Source organism: Bos indicus, chromosome 1 (assembly GCF_029378745.1).
Source record: "Bos indicus isolate NIAB-ARS_2022 breed Sahiwal x Tharparkar chromosome 1, NIAB-ARS_B.indTharparkar_mat_pri_1.0, whole genome shotgun sequence".
Lineage (NCBI taxonomy): Eukaryota > Metazoa > Chordata > Mammalia > Artiodactyla > Bovidae > Bos > Bos indicus.
The window spans coordinates 83,607,921-83,625,142 of record NC_091760.1 but is presented as its reverse complement, the minus strand read 5'-3'; the positions used below and the strand labels follow the sequence as shown (position 1 = coordinate 83,625,142).

The following is a 17,222-nucleotide window of genomic DNA, read 5'->3' as shown; positions in this document are numbered from 1 at the left end:
GCAAGAATACTGGAGTGGGTTGCCATTTCCTTCTCCAATGCATGAAAGGGAAAAGTGAAAGTGAAGTCGCTCAGTCCTGTCTGACTCTTCGCGACCTCTGAAGTGTCTGAAGTCATTTAAAATTTTCTACAATTGGACTTTCCATACCCTCATCACACCCCCACACAATCCCCTTGTGTGTGCGTCCTGTTTATTTACTCACTCCTCTTTTCTCTTTCTTCCTGAGGGTTTGTAGGACGGTCAAACATCTTCTGCAATGTATACCCATTTAGTTGAAAACATTTACTGAGTTGCCGTCTGCCTTTCCTTCTCCAAGCTAAATTTTCCAAAATTCTGAAGAAATAGTTTTCTTTCAGCACCGTCGCTAACTGGTACAGGGAAGAAATGACAAGGCCCATCAGACCCATGAGGAGCGTTCCTGAGGAACGCGGGCCAAGCCACAGGCGCCGCGTGAAAACAAATCTCAGCCGTTGGAACTCCGAATCCCGGCATACAACGCGGCCACGCAGAAACTTTCCCACGTAGTGAAACACCGACAGTTCTTGTGTTGAAGGAGTGCGCTGCCTTGCTGGAAAGCTCCTTCCAACCAAAGGACACTCAAGCTGCCTCACCCCGTTTCCACTGTGTCCCCAAGGTCCCGCACTTCGGCAGGCCTGGCTGACGCGCCGTCACGGCCCCTTTCCCTTAGGGTGCTGCACTTCTCAAGACTCCAGTCTTGTGGCCCGTCCAACTCAACTTTATAGTGTTCTTGGTTCCAAATTTATTTCCAACCTGATTAAGACACAGAGTAGGGTTTCAATAAATGCTGACAGATTGAATAAATGAAGATGTCATAAAAGAATAAAATTTTAGCCACACATAATTTGGCATAAAGATTATGGAACTGTAACCTCACACTGATCGGGTTCCAACACTAGTTTTTCCACTTAATCCAGTCGGTCGGGTCCACTGAGACTTCAAAAAATGTTTCTTGAATGAATGAATAAAATGTTCTTACAGAGACGTATGACGAACTAAGTGCGATAATGCTTTTATCGTTCCCAGCCACAATCAGCGCTTAATATTAATGGAATTACTGCTCTCCATACTATTCCATGTTCTGTGTTTATGTAGACTTGTGAGTGCCCTGAGGGTAAGGAATGTCTTACTCGGTCTGGACTCCCCAAGGTGCCGGCTTACATTAGGTGAGGAGAAAGAAAACTGAGGACCACAATTTTTAATGTGCTGGGAGCTGGTGGAAAAGAACCCGCCTGCCGATGCAGGAGACAAGTGACGCAGATTTGATCCCTGGGTGGGGAAGATCCCCTGAAGGAGGGCATGGCAACCAGTCCAGTATTCTTGCCTGGAGAATCCCCCTTAGAGGAGCCTGGAGGGTTACAGTTTATAGGGTCGCAAAGAATTGGACACGACTGAAGAGACTTAGCACGCAAGCACGGAGTGGAGATTATACATCCAGAGCTGCTTCGCAGAGAGTCTCATTATCCCCTAAGAACGTCAGTTTGGTCAGGAACAAATGATGACGGCAACACTTGCACTCCATAAATCCTCTCCTCGCCGCCCGGGTGCCTCAACTGGCCGAACCCGCGCCGCTGGGCCCCACTGCTCTCTGCCTCGCAGCTCAGCCATTAAGCAGACCTAGGGGAAACGCATGCGCATTCTTCTGCCCTCGGCTCCACCCTCCCTTCTTTCTCTACTCCTTCGCATTTCGAGTGCTGGATCTTTTTGTCCCTTACTGCGTGCCGTGTCAGTTTCCGTGCGGAAGTGGTGGCCGTGAGAGAAGATGGCGGCCACTGTGGTGGCACCGCCTGGTGCGTTGGCTAGTCGGGTCAACAAGCGCAGCGGCGGCGGACCGGGAGGCGGTGGCGGCGGTGGTGGCGGCGGCGGTGGTGGGGCAGCCAGAGGGGCGGAGGAGGAACCGCCGCCGCCCCTACAAGCAGTTCTGGTGGCCGACAGCTTCAACCGCCGCTTCTTTCCCATCTCCAAGGACCAGCCTCGGGTGAGCGACGTGCTCGAGTGCTGCCGGAGGGCCTTGTAGGTGGCAGGGCTAGAGCAAGTTATACTGTGTGGTGAGGCGGCCTCTGGAAGGACTTGTGCCCACTCTCTTTCCCAGAAATCGGGTTTATCTGGTTAGGAGGAAGGCAGAGAGACGGTCAAAAGCCCTGATGACTACCTGACCAAGTGAGTGGCTGGAAGATTTGGGCACGCGTAGTGCTGTTCACCTCCAGATTTTGGGAGGCCCGCAGGACTAACCTTGGACCAGTGTTTGTGAGAAGCCTTCACACGAGGATTCAGTGCCTCAAGAGGAGGCTGCGCGGCTTTTGTGCTTAGGAAAAAGAGATTCTTAGGTGAAAGAAAATGTAACCTCCTTTTGCCTTCAAAAGGGAGGTCCTGGGCCTAAAAAAGGAGCAGACTAGTCTGATCCCATAGTAACAGCTGTTTTGGATCTTGTACAGTGTGCTTTTTTCTTTCCAGGTTTTGATGACAGTCAGTGCCATCTGTCAATAGGAGAACAGAACGGGTTCAGTGGCTGGTTGCCAGCATCCCCTGTATTGTCTAGACACTGGGGAATTGGACTGAGCTACTCCTAATGATTGCTGGGTTCCTCAGCAGTCCCCATTTCAAAGAAAAGGACTTACATTCTGTTTACGGAAAACTGTCTTTGACTCCCCACCCCACCTCCAAATAGTCTAATTGGCTGTTTATTTGGGGCAACTGTTTGGGATGGCTAGACCTTGGCTCTTAGAAAGAGATCAAGGAAGGAAATCTTACAGTGAAAAAGGCCTTAGTGGTGTTTTAAGTTTCTGGAGGTATGACTGATTTCTAGTGTTAGAAATCAGGGTTGTCTGTTCTGTATCAGCTTTGTCTGATGCTAAGCAAGTAGATTCTATGTTTACTGTATCCAAATTGCAACACATTAGACTCGTGTTTGGGCTTCCCAAGTAGCTCAGCTGGTAAAGAATCTGCTTGCAATTCGGGAGACCTCGGTTTGATTCCTGGGTGGGGAAATTACCCTGGATAAGGGATATGCTACCCACTCCAGAATTCTTGGGCTTCCCTGGTGGTTCAGATGGTAAAGAATCTGCCTGCAATGTGGGAGACCTGCATTCGATCCCTGGGTTGTAAAGATCCCCTGGAGAAGGGCATGGCAACCCACTCCCAATTTTCTTGCCTGGAGAATCCCCTTGGCCAGAGGAGCCTGGTGGGCTGCAGTCCATGGGGTTGCAAAGAGTTGGACATTGGACATGACTGAGCAACTAAGCACAGCAGACTCATGTTTAGAGCATGCTATAAACATCAAAGATAGGAGCCTGATTACTTTTAAATAGGAAACATAAAACTACTGTTTGAAAATACTGACAGAGGAGTGAAATTGTGGTTGAAGTAGGAGAAAGAATGGTTCTCAGAGGATCCTCACAGATAACAAGTCTTCAGACTTTTTTTTGTCTCTTACCCTCCAGGTCCTCTTGCCCCTGGCCAATGTGGCACTAATTGACTACACTCTGGAATTTCTGACTGCCACAGGTGTACAGGAAACCTTTGTCTTTTGTTGCTGGAAGGCTGCTCAAATCAAGGAACATTTACTGTAAGCTCTGCAACTTTTCTTTCCATGTTTCACCATTTTTCCCCTGGTTTCCTTAGGATGAATGTAACTAAGGGGAAATTATGAGGGAGAAAAATGTGTCTATTTGTATCCCATTGTAAGGTCTTAAGGGCATTCTCTTCACTTAGGAGGTGAGCAGCTGAAGCTGTGACAAAGATTAAAGAACAGCATTTGAATTTTTTCTGAATCTCATAAAGTTTAGTCCCAGTGAGTTTTGCTTTTTATTTGGTGGCTCCAATATGCCGGTTATAAGAGTAACATCTTTGTTTTTCCACTGAGCTTCTAAATGTTGAGCTCTTCCTCATCTTTGTATTCCTGGTACCTAGCTTAGTACCAAGCACATAGTAAACACTTAAGAAATGTTGAGTGAAATCTTTTTGAAAAAGAGTGACTCTCAGGATTTAAGGAAGCTTAGGAAATATAGGCTAGGATTAGCATGATCTCCATCAGACAGCTTCTAAACTTGATACGAGCTTTAAGAGAAAGTTTGTCCCTAGAATACTTCGAATAACCTAAGTCTCAGTGGGATTTTTAGTTCCAATCCATGTTTGGGGATTGGTCAGGGAATGGAGAGGAAATAGCCCTGCTTCTCTAGCCCATAAAACAAGATTATATACTGAAAACAAGATTTATATACATAAAACAAGATTATATACATAAGACAGTATACTGAAACCATTCATTATAGTTCATTAATCTCTTTGAAGTTGAGGACGCTGGCAGAAACTCCAAAAAAATCACAGCAAAGGAGTGTGAATGTTGAATGGCAGGAATAGAGAAGCCCTGCATGATCTTTATGTTTGGTTTACTCATTCCCCTCACCCCTCCCTTCCCTTAGGAAATCCAAGTGGTGCCGCCCAACATCCCTCAATGTGGTTCGAATAATTACATCAGAGCTGTATAGATCACTGGGGGATGTTCTCCGTGATGTTGATGCTAAAGCCTTGGTGCGCTCTGACTTCCTTCTGGTGTATGGGGATGTCATCTCAAACATCAATATTACCAGAGCCCTGGAAGAACACAGGTCAGGATGGGAAAAACAGTAGAGGTGGGGTTTGGGACCACAGAGCCCTAGGACTGCTTTTTTACAGCTCTCTCCTTCCTGTCCTTCATAGGTTAAGGCGGAAGCTAGAAAAAAATGTATCTGTGATGACGATGATCTTCAAGGAGTCATCCCCCAGCCACCCAACTCGTTGTCATGAGGATAACGTGGTAGTGGCCGTGGATAGTGCCACAAATCAGGTGCTCCATTTCCAGAAGACCCAAGGCCTCCGACGTTTTTCTTTCCCTCTGGTATGTGGTTATCTGGGGTCCTTGAAGTGGGAAGGTGACAGGCTTCAGCAGGAGAGATGAGTTAAAGTCCTTGTAACTTCTTCCCACAGAGCTTGTTCCAGGGCAGTGGAGATGGAGTAGAGATTCGCTATGACTTACTTGATTGTCATATCAGCATCTGCTCTCCTCAGGTGAGCTCCTCAGTCAAAGGCTGCATATCCACCGAGTAAAACTCTGAAGATATATTACCACCCCCTTAAGTGACAAGCTATATTTCTTCTCCCCCTGTCTCCCATCTGTTCTATAGCAAAGAGGTGTTGTCATCTTGACCCCAGTAGCTCATTGGCTGACTTTTTTGGGATTCTGGCCCATGTCCTGCTGTCACAGTGTCTGATATGTCTCTAGGAGGCTATGTTTGCTTCCAGAGAATAGTACTTAACCTTACCCCCCTCTGACTTCTCCACACAGGTGGCTCAACTATTTACAGACAACTTCGACTACCAAACACGAGATGACTTTGTGCGAGGCCTGTTAGTAAATGAGGAGGTAATGAAAGGCTCCCAGTGCCTCTTTAGAAGAGGGCTGTAATATTACGTCATGCTGATAACTTTTGGTTTCCCACCCCCACCCCCCTTTTTTCCTCTCTTTCTTCATTTGCTTTTTTATTTTAACCAACTTCAGGGACAATAGACCCTGCTGACACACGAAAGCAGAAGATTCATTTTTCGTTTTTGGCAGATCCCCAATACCATCTGACCACCAGTGACATGTTAAAAAATCTCAAAATCAACAAATTGATTGCTAAAAACATGACTATCCACCATTACACGTAATGTGAAAGTTTGTTTTCCCTTGGGTAGATGGGGGGACTTTTGGTCCCGTCTCATATTTTATTGGGCTGTAGGAGGAAGGAAAATAGCTGGAGGTGAGAGGGAAGCAGTACAGAGAAAAGTCTCAGGCCACTTGGCTGTGACATTGAGAAGCAGTAGGGAATTTAAGGAAGTTAGAAGAGAATTATACTGGGGGATGTTCTTTCTCTCTTGCTTGCTTGGGTGACCTCTCTTTTTTTCTCCTCATTTAGATCTTAGGAAACCAGATCCACATGCATGTGACAACTAAGGAATATGGTGCCCGGGTCTCCAACCTACACATGTATGCTGCTGTCTGCGCGGATGTCATCCGCCGATGGGTCTACCCTCTCACCCCAGAGGCTAACTTCACTGACAGCACAACCCAGAGCTGCACTCACTCCCGACATAACATCTACCGAGGGCCTGAGGTCAGCCTGGGCCATGGCAGCATCCTGGAGGAAAATGTGCTCTTAGGTTCTGGCACTGTCATTGGCAGCAATTGCTCCATCACTAACAGTGTCATTGGCCCTGGCTGTCACATTGGTGAGTATAGGTAGGGAGGTCAAGCTGGCCATCCTAGAAGCAGGAACTTGGGGGAACCCCATGAGTCCAGAAAAGGATACAGAGGGATAGTCCCTGAGAATAAGGAACTAGAGTGGCTGCCTTAATTAAGGAAGGAACAGGGATGTAAAAACAGTGATACTTTTAATTTGTGGTCTGTGGGCCTATTATTGGGTGACTCTTCACATTCCAGGGTACCCTGTATTCACATTCAGGACCAACTGGATAATTAACATGCAATAATACCTATTTAGTACATTGCAGTTTACAAAGGGCTTCTGCGTACTTTATTTCATTTAATCCTCATAAAAACCTTGTGAGGTATTATTTATAGATAAGTTTTATAGATAATCAAAAAGGCTAAAAGTGGTTGTCCCTCCAAGGTCATGGCTCATAAGAGGCAATGCAGGTACTTGATTCTGATTATAAGTCTAGTGTTCTTTATACTCTTTAATAACTCACTTTGGTTATAAGAAAGTGATGCTTCTAATGGAACTGCCCCATTAAGAGAACAATAAGATTCTGACTTTAAAATGTACCAAAACAAAAGAGGTAGAATAATTTGGTTCTACTTTTAGACATGAGTGTGATTCTAATAAGTTTCTTGAGTTCAAGGGATCTCCAGAAATCTTAAAGGTTCTCAGGTTCTTAAGTCCAGTATATAGTCAAATTTTTGTAAACCTGGTGGAGGGTAGTCAGGCTGAGCAATGTTCTAGTCTCTGGCCTGAGCTTAGAGAGGGAGAGGGAATATATGGTGATTTGGGGATGGAGTAGTAGAGCTGGATGGGATCTCTGTTGGTGTCAGTCAGCCCCATTCTCCACAAATGGTCTGAGAAGTGGTCTGGTCTGGAATTGGAGCCATGGGTGACCAGGAGTGTTTCCTGTCCTGAGCCAGGTGATAATGTGGTGCTGGACCAGGCCTTCCTATGGCAGGGTGTTCGAGTGGCTGCTGGAGCACAGATTCATCAGTCTCTGCTCTGTGACAATGCTGAGGTCAAGGAAAATGTTACACTGAAGCCTCACTGTGTCCTCACTTCCCAGGTAAGACCTGCTCCACATGGCACATAGGCCACGAGCTGAGTGGTGGTTATGCTGAGCCAGAAAGTGCCTTATGTCCACCAAATCCAGCCTGAATTGAAATTCCCAATCCAGTGGTTTCATTTGCTTTCTGCTTGACTTAGTAAAGTCACTTTCCTTTGCAGTACTTTTCCCACGCATTAATGGATCTGTGCCACCCACTCCTTTTTTCTCCTCCAGGTGGTAGTGGGCCCAGATATCATGCTACCTGAGGGCTCAGTGATCTCTTTGCACCCTCCAGATGCAGAGGATGATGAGGATGATGGTCAGTTCAGTGATGATTCTGGGGCTGACCAAGAAAAAGAGAAAATGAAGCTGAAAGGTGTGAGACTCAGCAGGTGTGGGGCATCTGTGTGTCTCTCTGCCCCATAGAAATACCAGTGTTTCCTCCTGAGGGGTTGGTGCTTCTCCTGGGCCCTTGCTAAAGATCAGTGTCTTTTCCAGGTTACAATCCAGCAGAAGTTGGAGTTGCAGGCCAGGGCTACCTCTGGAAAGCTGCAGATATGAACATGGAGGAAGAGGAGGAACTACGGCAGAATCTATGGGGTGAGCTAGGCCTCATTCCTGCCATGCACCATCTAAATCAGATTATTTTGAGGGAGTTTGAACACTTCAGAATCAGACTGGCAGTGGTTTAGTCCCTAAGTTGTGTCTGACTGTTATGGCCCAATGGACTGTAGCCTGCCAGGCTTCTCTATCCATAGGATTCTGCAGGCAAAAATACTGGAGTGAGTTGCCATTTTCTTCTCCAGGGGATCAGAATCAGACTGCTTGTTCATTAATTTGTTCATGCAGACAGAGCAGATATATTGCTCTCCGTCAATGGCTCTTCCATTTTCTTTTTTCTTACCCCTTCTGGATTCTCAGGACTCAAAATCAACATGGAAGAAGAGAGTGAAACTGAAAGTGAGCGAAGTATGGATTCTGAAGAGCTAGACAGTCGGGCAGGCTCTCCACAGATGGATGACATCAAAGGTATGTGGCCAAGGGAGCAGTGTCTGGGACAAAAGAGGAGAACATCCAGTTTGGTTGGGCATAAAGTGAGGACTGGATGACTTAAAGCATCCTGGAAAAATATTGGTCCATGAACTTATTCTTGCTTTGATTTTAGTGTTTCAGAATGAAGTCCTGGGAACCCTGCAGCGGGGCAAGGAGGAAAACATTTCTTGTGACAATCTAGTCCTGGAGATAAATTCTCTCAAGTAAGAGCAGCCGCTCCCTATTCTCATCTTCTCAGGGTAATTCTAGGTGGTGGAGGTTCTCTCCTAATTCTTCCCCAAATAGGAACATGTTCCCTTAACATCGCGACTGGACAAGGCTGGTAGCATTTGAAACAGGGAGAACATTGTTCTAGCCTCAGCATAGACTTTTTCCTTCCAAAATCCTCCCTTTGCATGTTGCATCTGACTTCCTCTTCCCAATGTCCTGCCAAAGTCATAGTTCTACAATATGCTGAAAGGGCCAGTGAAGGCCCTGGTGTCACCCCAGTGTCCCCACAGGTATGCCTACAACATAAGCCTGAAGGAAGTGATGCAAGTACTGAGCCATGTGGTCCTGGAGTTCCCACTGCAACAAATGGATTCCCCGCTAGACCCAAACCGCTATTGCACCCTGTTGATTCCTGTAAGCAAAGATTGAAGCTGGGTACAAGGGGTTGAGTGGAGCCAGGTATACATTTTGGGGGCTTGGCTTTAAAGGAAATCAGGAGTAGAAGGTCTTACGGGGTATATGTTACTTGTGGTTCCTTTCTCCTTGCCTCTGGACACAGATTGGGTTCTAGAGCAGGTTTGGTTGTCCAGGGGAGTCAAGTTAGTTTCAGTAATGAGTGGCCTTTGAGATTCCAGTATTCAGGTGGTATTCAAAGGCATACCCAAAATGGACTGGATTGTCATACTCGGACTGAAAATGATCTGACCCAGAATAAGGTGAACATTTAGACTGGGAACAGATATTTTGAGGCAGCCTGCAGCATCTGACCCCCTTCACCTTCCCTAGGAAATTTCTTTTTCTCCAGTCCTGCCAGCAGCTCCCAGGTGCCTCTGACATAGTTCCACAGAGCCTGTATAATCTCTTGTCTTTTTTAATTTTTAATTTTGTGACTTGTGGGATCTCAGTTCCCTGATCAGGGATTGAGCCCAGGTCATAGCAGCAAAAGTACCAAATCCTACCACTAGACCACCAGGCAACCACCTCTTGTCGTGAAAGACCCATGTTATCATGATTGATTCTCTTTATTGTCCAGGTCTAGATGCATGCTCAGGAATATATTGCAGCTTCTCCTCTTTCCCACAGTTGCTCAAGGCCTGGAGCCCTGTCTTTAGGAACTACATAAAGCGCGCCGCTGATCATTTGGAATCTTTGGCAGCCATTGAGGACTTCTTTTTGGAGCATGAAGCTCTTAGCACTTCCATGGCCAAGGTGAATACCACCCCAAGCCACATAGTCCTGCATTTACTTTGAAACAGGCTTTGGTGACCTCCATGGAGACACAGTATAGACTGACGTGAATCCATATGGAGTTTGGTTAATAGCGTCATCCACCTGTAGTGTTGTGCTCATTGCTGGGATAGTACAGCTTGGAGCCAAGCTAGTAAGGCAGCCATTTGGAGGTTGTCCTGGGAATGTGTGGAGCGCTACAGTTACAGAAGTCAGACCTGTCCCAGTGTCAGAGTGAACAGCTCACTCTTGTCTGTTTTGGAGGAGACTCCACAGTGTATAGGAGGCAGCTGAGGGCCTGGTAGGAAGCCACTAGATCTTGCTGCCTCTTCCTCTGTTATCCATTGTATCTTAAACCCTGCAAGGCCCCTGAGACCTCCTCTGCTGGCCTTCTGTAGGTACTGATGGCTTTTTACCAACTGGAGATCCTGGCTGAGGAAACAATTCTGAGCTGGTTCAGCCGAAGGGAGGTAACTGACAAAGGCCAGCAGTTGCGAAAGAACCAGCAGGTGAGTCAGGCTGCCTTCCTCTCACTGCAGTCGTTGTCTGGTTCCCTGGCTCCTGGCCCCAGACTCCAGGTGGTTGGTCCCTGGGCCTCTGGTTGGTTATCCACTAAGGAGAACAGGAGGGTTATGTGAGTCCCCCTCAGTAGCTCTCCACTCTTCTTCCTTACAGCTGCAGAGGTTCATCCAGTGGCTAAAAGAGGCAGAAGAGGAGTCATCTGAAGATGACTGAAGTCACACTGCCTGCTTCTGTGGGTGTTGTTGATTAACCTCAAGGTTTCTGGGCCAGGACAAGTGAGAGATTAGTTCAAAAGGATGAGTGACCACCGTCTGAACTGAGACTGGAGCAGAGGCTGGAACTACAGTATTCTTCCCACCATCAGCAACCATCCTGACTGGGGAGTGGGGATGAGGGAAGTTGGGCTGGATAACAGCTCTGCCTAAGGAGGAGCTAAGCAGGCCCTGCGGTTAGAGGAAGACCAGAGGAACAGCTTTGTCCTCTGGTTCCCCTCAGGGAATAGCAGAAGCAATTGGCCCTCTCTGCTGCTTGTATTTGTTAATATTAAAAAAAAAAACAAAGAGAGGGGTATATTTGCTTTCTCTCCAACTCTGACTGATCAGCCATTGATGTGACCAAAGAGTTCTGAACCTCTCATGCAGTAGTAGCCTTTCCTTAACCACCTGGTGGAGAGGGAGAAGAGGGGTGTTGTGGCCACTAGATGGTACTGTGGTGCCTTGCTAGTTGACCATTGCCATTGTCATGATAGTGGAAGGGCTAGATTCTTTTCCAGCCTTTGTGAACCAATTTGTGGTCCTGGAGTGGTGTGCCCAAACCAGGTTCCATAGAGAGTCCTAGTCCAAACACTTCTTCAGAGGGTGATGATACCAAGCATATGTAAAGTCCATTAACCACCTGCCAGTCCATCACATGCTTTGTCCAGTTGATCCAGTACCACTGTCAGGTAACAGGGCTACTCTTCATCTTCAAAATAAGGGAATTTGTTCAAGGTCTCATGACTCGGGGGATAAAGTTAAGGACTTGATCCTCGTCCAGAATTCTTTTTCCTTCACCATTTTCAGTGTCTCAGTGAAGGGAAATTCCCTCCAGATGCAAATACAACCTCAGGCCAGCAATGGATAGTCTTAAGAACAGAGGAAGATCTGAAATGGGCTGTCCCCTAATATGTGTTATTTTAGTTAATCTTCTGGAGAAGGCAATGGCACCCCACTCCAGTACTTTGCCTGGAGAGTCCCATGGATGGAGGAGCGTGGTAGGCTGCAGTCCATGGGGTCGCTAAGAGTCGGACACGACTGAGCGACTTCCCTTTCACTTTTCACTTTCATGCATTGGAGAAGGAAATGGCAACCTCAGCCCTATGAAGTAGGTCTTATCCCCATTTTCCGATCAGGAGTCTAAAGTTCATAGAGGTCCCATAAATAGTAATTAATAGAGCAAGGTTTTGTTATTAGACTCTAGAACTGGAGTTTGTCAGGTTCCAATATTGTCTGCTTTAACTTAGACCATGAGACATGCCCTTCTGTCTTGTCTTATTGAGTTTTTTGTTGCTTTCCTATAATCCTCACTCTGTTAACACTTAACTCTGGCAGATGTCTCTGATAACAAGTGGCCCTCTTGGACATCAAATAAAATAGTTGCCTTTCTTCATTTCAATTGGGTAGAAAGGAGTAAGCTGAGGAAGGGGATACTGAACTGTGTTCAGGAGTGTGAAGGGGCATTACTCAGTGTTTCTGAAGAGGGAGAAACAGGGTGGCTGAGATTTGGCTTAATTTACTTTTCTTATTCAGTAAATCTCAGTTTCTGGGTTCGATCCCTGGGTTGGGAAGATCCTGTGGAGAAGGAAATGGCAACCCACTCCAGTGTTCTTGCCTGGAGAATCCCATGGACAGAGGAGCCTGGTGGGCTACAGTCCACGGGGTCTCAAACAGTCGGACATGACTGAGCAACTTCAGTTCTTTGTCAGATATAGGACCTAGTGAATAGAAAGCATGTGAAGGTTATAGATGGATCTCATAGGGGCAGTTAAGTACAAATAACTGTAGAGTACCTCTAATTTATACCTAGTGGGTGGCAGAGATCAGAAGTGGCCTGTAGAACTTTTTAGAAGGAAGATACTCCTTCTAGTTTGGGTGCTTAGGGAGAAGGCTTACAGGATTGTGACACCTGAGTGGCCCTAAAAAAAAAAGTAGAAGGGAACATTATAAGCAAAGCAAAGGGTTTCCACTTGAGTATGGCAGATTGAACACATGGGCTTTTTACTCCCTCCAAAACCCCTTTCAAATGTCAACAGAGGAATTTTTCGAAAAAGGCACATGACTCTATGACAAGGAAAACAAGGTGACAGCAATGAGTGAGAGACATCAACATTTTGGAAAAAAAGTAAATGGAAAGGTGAAAGTTGAGCTAGCAGAGCAGAATGAGATGGGCCCTACCTGCTGAGGTGGTTGTTAACAAGAAGCAAATCAGTGTGCCCTTCTGAACTCCGAAGAGGCTCAGGAGAGGGGGTACGGATTGGGGCTGAGAACTGGGGTTGGGGGAGAAGGGAATCAGAGATGTGTATGAGAAAAAGCCCCCCAGGTCCTTTATCTGATCCAACCAAGTGATTACTCGTATTTTCTCTGCGAGAAATAGGAGCTTTAGTCTCTGGAGAAATGGTGGGGAGGCAATTTTCAAAGAACTACTTATAAAGGTTTCCTAAACCCAAAGGTTGTGAATTTCTAGACTGACAAGAGTCAGTGAGTGCCCAGCACAATGAACAAAAATAGCACTGTGAAATCTCAGAACCTTAGGGAAAGTATAAACCTTTAGAACCACTGGATTTAATAGGAGACATGGTGGGGATGAGGAGAGGGCAATGGCATCTCACTCCAGTACTCTTGCCTGGAGAATCCCATGGACAGAGGAGCCTGGTAGGCTGCAGTCCATAGGGTCGTTAAGAGTCAGGCAGGACTAAGCGACTTCACTTTCATGCATTGGAGAAGGAAATGGCAACCCACTCCAGTATTCTTGCCTGGAGAATCCCAGGGACAGAGGAGCCTGGTGGGTTGCCATCTATGGGGTCGCACAGAGTCAGACATGACTGAAGTGACTTAGCATAGCACAGCATATGGTGGGGATGAGAGTGAGGGGCTAGATTGAAAATGAGGAATAAAGTGAAAGTATATGAGTGGCAGGACTCTGAATGTCAGCACAACTGACATAGCCCCTAGGCCAAAACAATTGCAGACAAAAGGCCTACAAATACTTACATTTTTGTTTCAAAAAAAAAAAGAGAAATCCATCTTTCCCCCACTCATCACCCTACAGTGATCACTTGGTTGGATCAGATAAAGGACCTGGGGGGCTTTTTCTCATACTCATCTCTGATTCCCTTCTCCCCCAACCCCAGTTCTCAGCCCCAATCTGTACCCCCTCTCCTGAGCCTCTTCTGGGTTCAGAAGGGCACACTGATTTGCTTCTTGTTAACAACCACCTCAGCAGGTAGAGCCCATCTCATTCTGCTCTGCTAGCTCAACTTTCACCTTTCCATTTAATAAGCCCTATACATGGACAGAATTTACAATTATGGAATGCCTCACTGGCTCCCGGCAATTAGCCTTTTAGTATTTCACTCTTAAATATGAATAGACCATTAAGGGCCACTGGACACAACTGAAGCGACTTAGCAGCAGCAGCAGCAGCAGACATTGGAGGAAACTTGCAACATGAAAGGTAGAGATCAAAACAAAATTGAAACCAAGGAATTCACAAAGTAGCTTTCTGAAAACTTTAGGGAGGAAAATGCTATAATTCTCAAAGCTCAGAGAAGATATTGTGTCTTTGAATAAATGCTATGAAAAGGAAAAGCTGGAGAACAAAAGAATTCTTAGAAATTAAAAAAATAGGTAAATGAATTTTTTCCTACTGGAAAACTGGAGGAGTACAAAACCAAATAGGAGGGATATTATACTACGTCCATCCTTATATACTTACTGAGTTTTTAATTGTGAATATTTTACCTGTACAATTAGATAGGGGAAAGGTTAGAAATAAGAAATCTTGCAAAAAGGTGAGATCATTTAAAAATGGATGATAAAAAAGGATCAATCCAGAAGGTCCAACATCTAGCAGGAGTTGCAGAAACAACAGGAAAAAAAATGGTAGTAATGTTACTAAATAATTCAAGAAAGTATTGTTGAACTTCTAGATGGGAAGTGCTCACCCAATGCCTAGCACAGTGAATAGCACCAAGGCATATCACCAAGAAATTTGAGAATCCCCAGGGATAAAGAGTACTTCCTAAAGACTTGCAAAGAGAGTTAAAAACAAGTCCTGTACAAATGCTTAAGAAAAATTAAGAGATCAAAGTGATCACTTATAGCAACACTGGAAGCTAGAAGACAATGGAGTGACTCAGAATTCTGAAGGAAAATTATTAATACTTGAAATGCAGAATCATACTCTCTTCAAGTTTCTCCCCAATTAAAAATCTTTTTTTCAAAACTTTTTATTGAAATATAGATGGTTTACAATGTTGTGTTAGTTTCAGGTGTACAGCAAAGTCATTCAGTTTTATACATATATATACTTCTTCAGATTCTTTTCCATAATAGTTCACCCCAAATTTTATTTCTCATGCTTTCAAGGGAAACTACCAAAGGATGTGTTTTAATACTATTGAGGAGCAAATTATTGAGCAAACGGATCCAACACAGAGGAGAGGTAAAGAGGGTTCAGAGAATGATGCAAAGAAGTCCAAGGCTGAGAGCTGTTCACAGACTGAGACAGCCAGCAGTGCGGACCAGAGCAATGGAATGGAAGGGTCCAGAAAAGAAAGCCAATGGGTTATCTAGTACATTTAACTGAATTAGTAAAATACAAATTGAGAAGCTATTAGATTATGTGGAAAGACTTAAGTACACTATATAAAAAAGCAAATGCAAGAGCAAGGCAATGATTAATGCCAGAAAGAAAAGTTGGAAACATTTATAGTCAAAATGTCAATGCTAAGTACTATATTTTCTTAACCAAAATCCTAAGAGGTTAGGGGAGGTGGAGAAAAGGTAAATCCATTCATCAAAATTGGAAATCAATAAACAATGTCTAGAATGCATAAGTCAGGGCTTCCTTGGTGGTCCAGGGGTTAAGAATCCACCTGTCAATGCAGGGGACATGGATTCAGTCCCTGGCCCAGGAAGATCCCACATGCCTTGGAGCAACTAAGCCCATGCGTCACAACTACTGAGCCCATGTGCCTCAATTAGAGAAAGCCTGTGCACAGCAATGAAGACGCAGCACAGCCATAAATAAATAAAACTTCTGAAAGACTCACAGAATGTATAAATCAAGAAGTAATACGAGCTTAAAAAATGTACACTAGGGTGAGGGTGGGGAGGGAAATGAAACAGGACTGCTGTTAAACGTTTTCTTAGTATTTGTCTATGCGTGCATATTACTTTGATAAAAATTTAAAGGGAAGATGTGAAATGAAAATATATTCAGTGTGTGAGCAGGGGCTGACAAGTAGGTTGAACAGATTTAAGTCAAAACTTTATTAGACAGGATACAATGAAAAAAAGGCTGTAGAGGTTAGATTATAGAGAGCTTTGAATAGCAAGCTAAGGATATTTGGAAAGTACTGCAAAATGTGGAGAGGTTTCTAACCTGAAGAGGTATCTGAAAGGTCCTTAATCTTGAAATGTGTATTTGGCAACAGTATACAAAATGGAGTGGGAGGAGCCCACACTTGTTACTGCGGCCTAAAAGGACCTATGTGGTCTGGTCCCAGCCTACCTAATTGACACTCATCTACCACCATCATTGTAGTCACAATGACCTTCTTTTTGTTCTTCAAATTTGGCAAGTTTATTCTTGCCTTAGCCCTTATGCTTGTCTGTCCCTCTGCCTAGAATGCTCTTCCTCCGGACCAGACCTTCTTATAGCTGCTTCCTCACTAGTTCTACGTCTTCAGGCAAATGGAAGAGGCCTTGTCTGACTGCCCATATTACTGTTTCCCCTGTTACTATCACATCACTCTGTTTTACTCTTTTTCATAGCATTTGTCACTCTGAAGTTATTTATTTACAAGCCTGTATGCTGCTACAGTCCATGGGGTTGCAAAAAGTTAGACACTACTGAGCGACTGAACACTTTGCCTCCTTCCAAATGAGTGAAGAGCCTGAGAACAGCCTTATCTGCCTTGTTTTGCTCTTTCATGCAGTATGCCTTGCACATAGTAGGCATTCAGTATTTATTAAACAAGTTACCTAAAGCTTAGGCATGAGGAGATCTGTTAGAAACGATTATACTTAGCCCTGGCTTGAGACTTTATGTCCCAGTCAGGCAGGCATCTTCATACTTAAGCTCATTCTGCATTCAGTCCATTTATTAAATCACTACTTCACACTTAGGTACTGAGGTTACAAGAAGGAATCAGAACTCGATCTTGTTCTGTCCTTAAGCAGTTGTCGGGTAGACTCAATGACAGCAGCTATGCTTCTCAGCAGACCCTAAAAGACCAGGTCGATGAGGTCTCTATCCTCCAGAGATACTTGGTCAGAACCCTTTCTCTGGGAAGCAAAGCAACCCCTACATTAACGCCTCCCTAGCTGCAGAGGAGCAGCCGATCCCCTTGGGTCCAGAGCCAGGGCCTTGAAGAGTCCGGAAACCCGGCCATCCTGGAGAGATCTATCCATCCAGCCCCTGGGGGCGTAGGCGACCGCCGCCACGCTACCCCCGGGCCTGGGACCAGAGCGCAGGAGCCGAGCCTGGTGGGTGGGCGGGTTGTCCGCGGGTCCGGCGGAGAGCCAGGCCATCTGCCGCGAGGCCAGAACGGCTCGGCGGCAGCCGGGGGCGGGGCCGCGCCGGGGCGGGGCGCGCTGGGGTCGGGGGCGGGGAGTGGACCGGGCCGCGGCCCAGAGCCG

At 45.7% G+C, this 17,222-nt stretch overlaps 1 protein-coding gene across 1 annotated transcript; it reads left to right on the top strand.

Moving 5' to 3' along the window:
- The first annotated feature begins 1,758 nt into the window (after nt 1-1,758).
- Nucleotides 1,759-11,973, top strand: EIF2B5 (eukaryotic translation initiation factor 2B subunit epsilon). The gene is made up of 16 exons (XM_019958786.2): nt 1,759-1,996; nt 3,459-3,583; nt 4,440-4,625; nt 4,717-4,894; nt 4,984-5,064; nt 5,342-5,419; nt 5,955-6,267; nt 7,181-7,326; nt 7,543-7,684; nt 7,807-7,908; nt 8,230-8,337; nt 8,474-8,564; nt 8,862-8,985; nt 9,655-9,780; nt 10,197-10,307; nt 10,474-11,973. The coding sequence occupies exons 1-16, from the start codon at nt 1,781-1,783 to the stop codon at nt 10,531-10,533; spliced, it is 2,187 nt and encodes a 728-aa protein (XP_019814345.2). The 5' UTR covers nt 1,759-1,780; the 3' UTR covers nt 10,534-11,973.
- Nucleotides 11,974-17,222: the final 5,249 nt, after the last annotated feature.

Excerpts from the sequence above, each read along its gene's own strand:
- EIF2B5 (XM_019958786.2), top strand. The coding sequence starts at position 1,781 with ATGGCGGCCACTGTGGTGGCACCGCCTGGTGCGTTGGCTAGTCGGGTC. Across the intron at positions 7,685-7,806 it reads AGAGAAAATGAAGCTGAAAG|GTTACAATCCAGCAGAAGTT; the intron begins GTGTGAGACTCA and ends TGTCTTTTCCAG. Across the intron at positions 8,986-9,654 it reads ATTGCACCCTGTTGATTCCT|TTGCTCAAGGCCTGGAGCCC; the intron begins GTAAGCAAAGAT and ends TCTTTCCCACAG.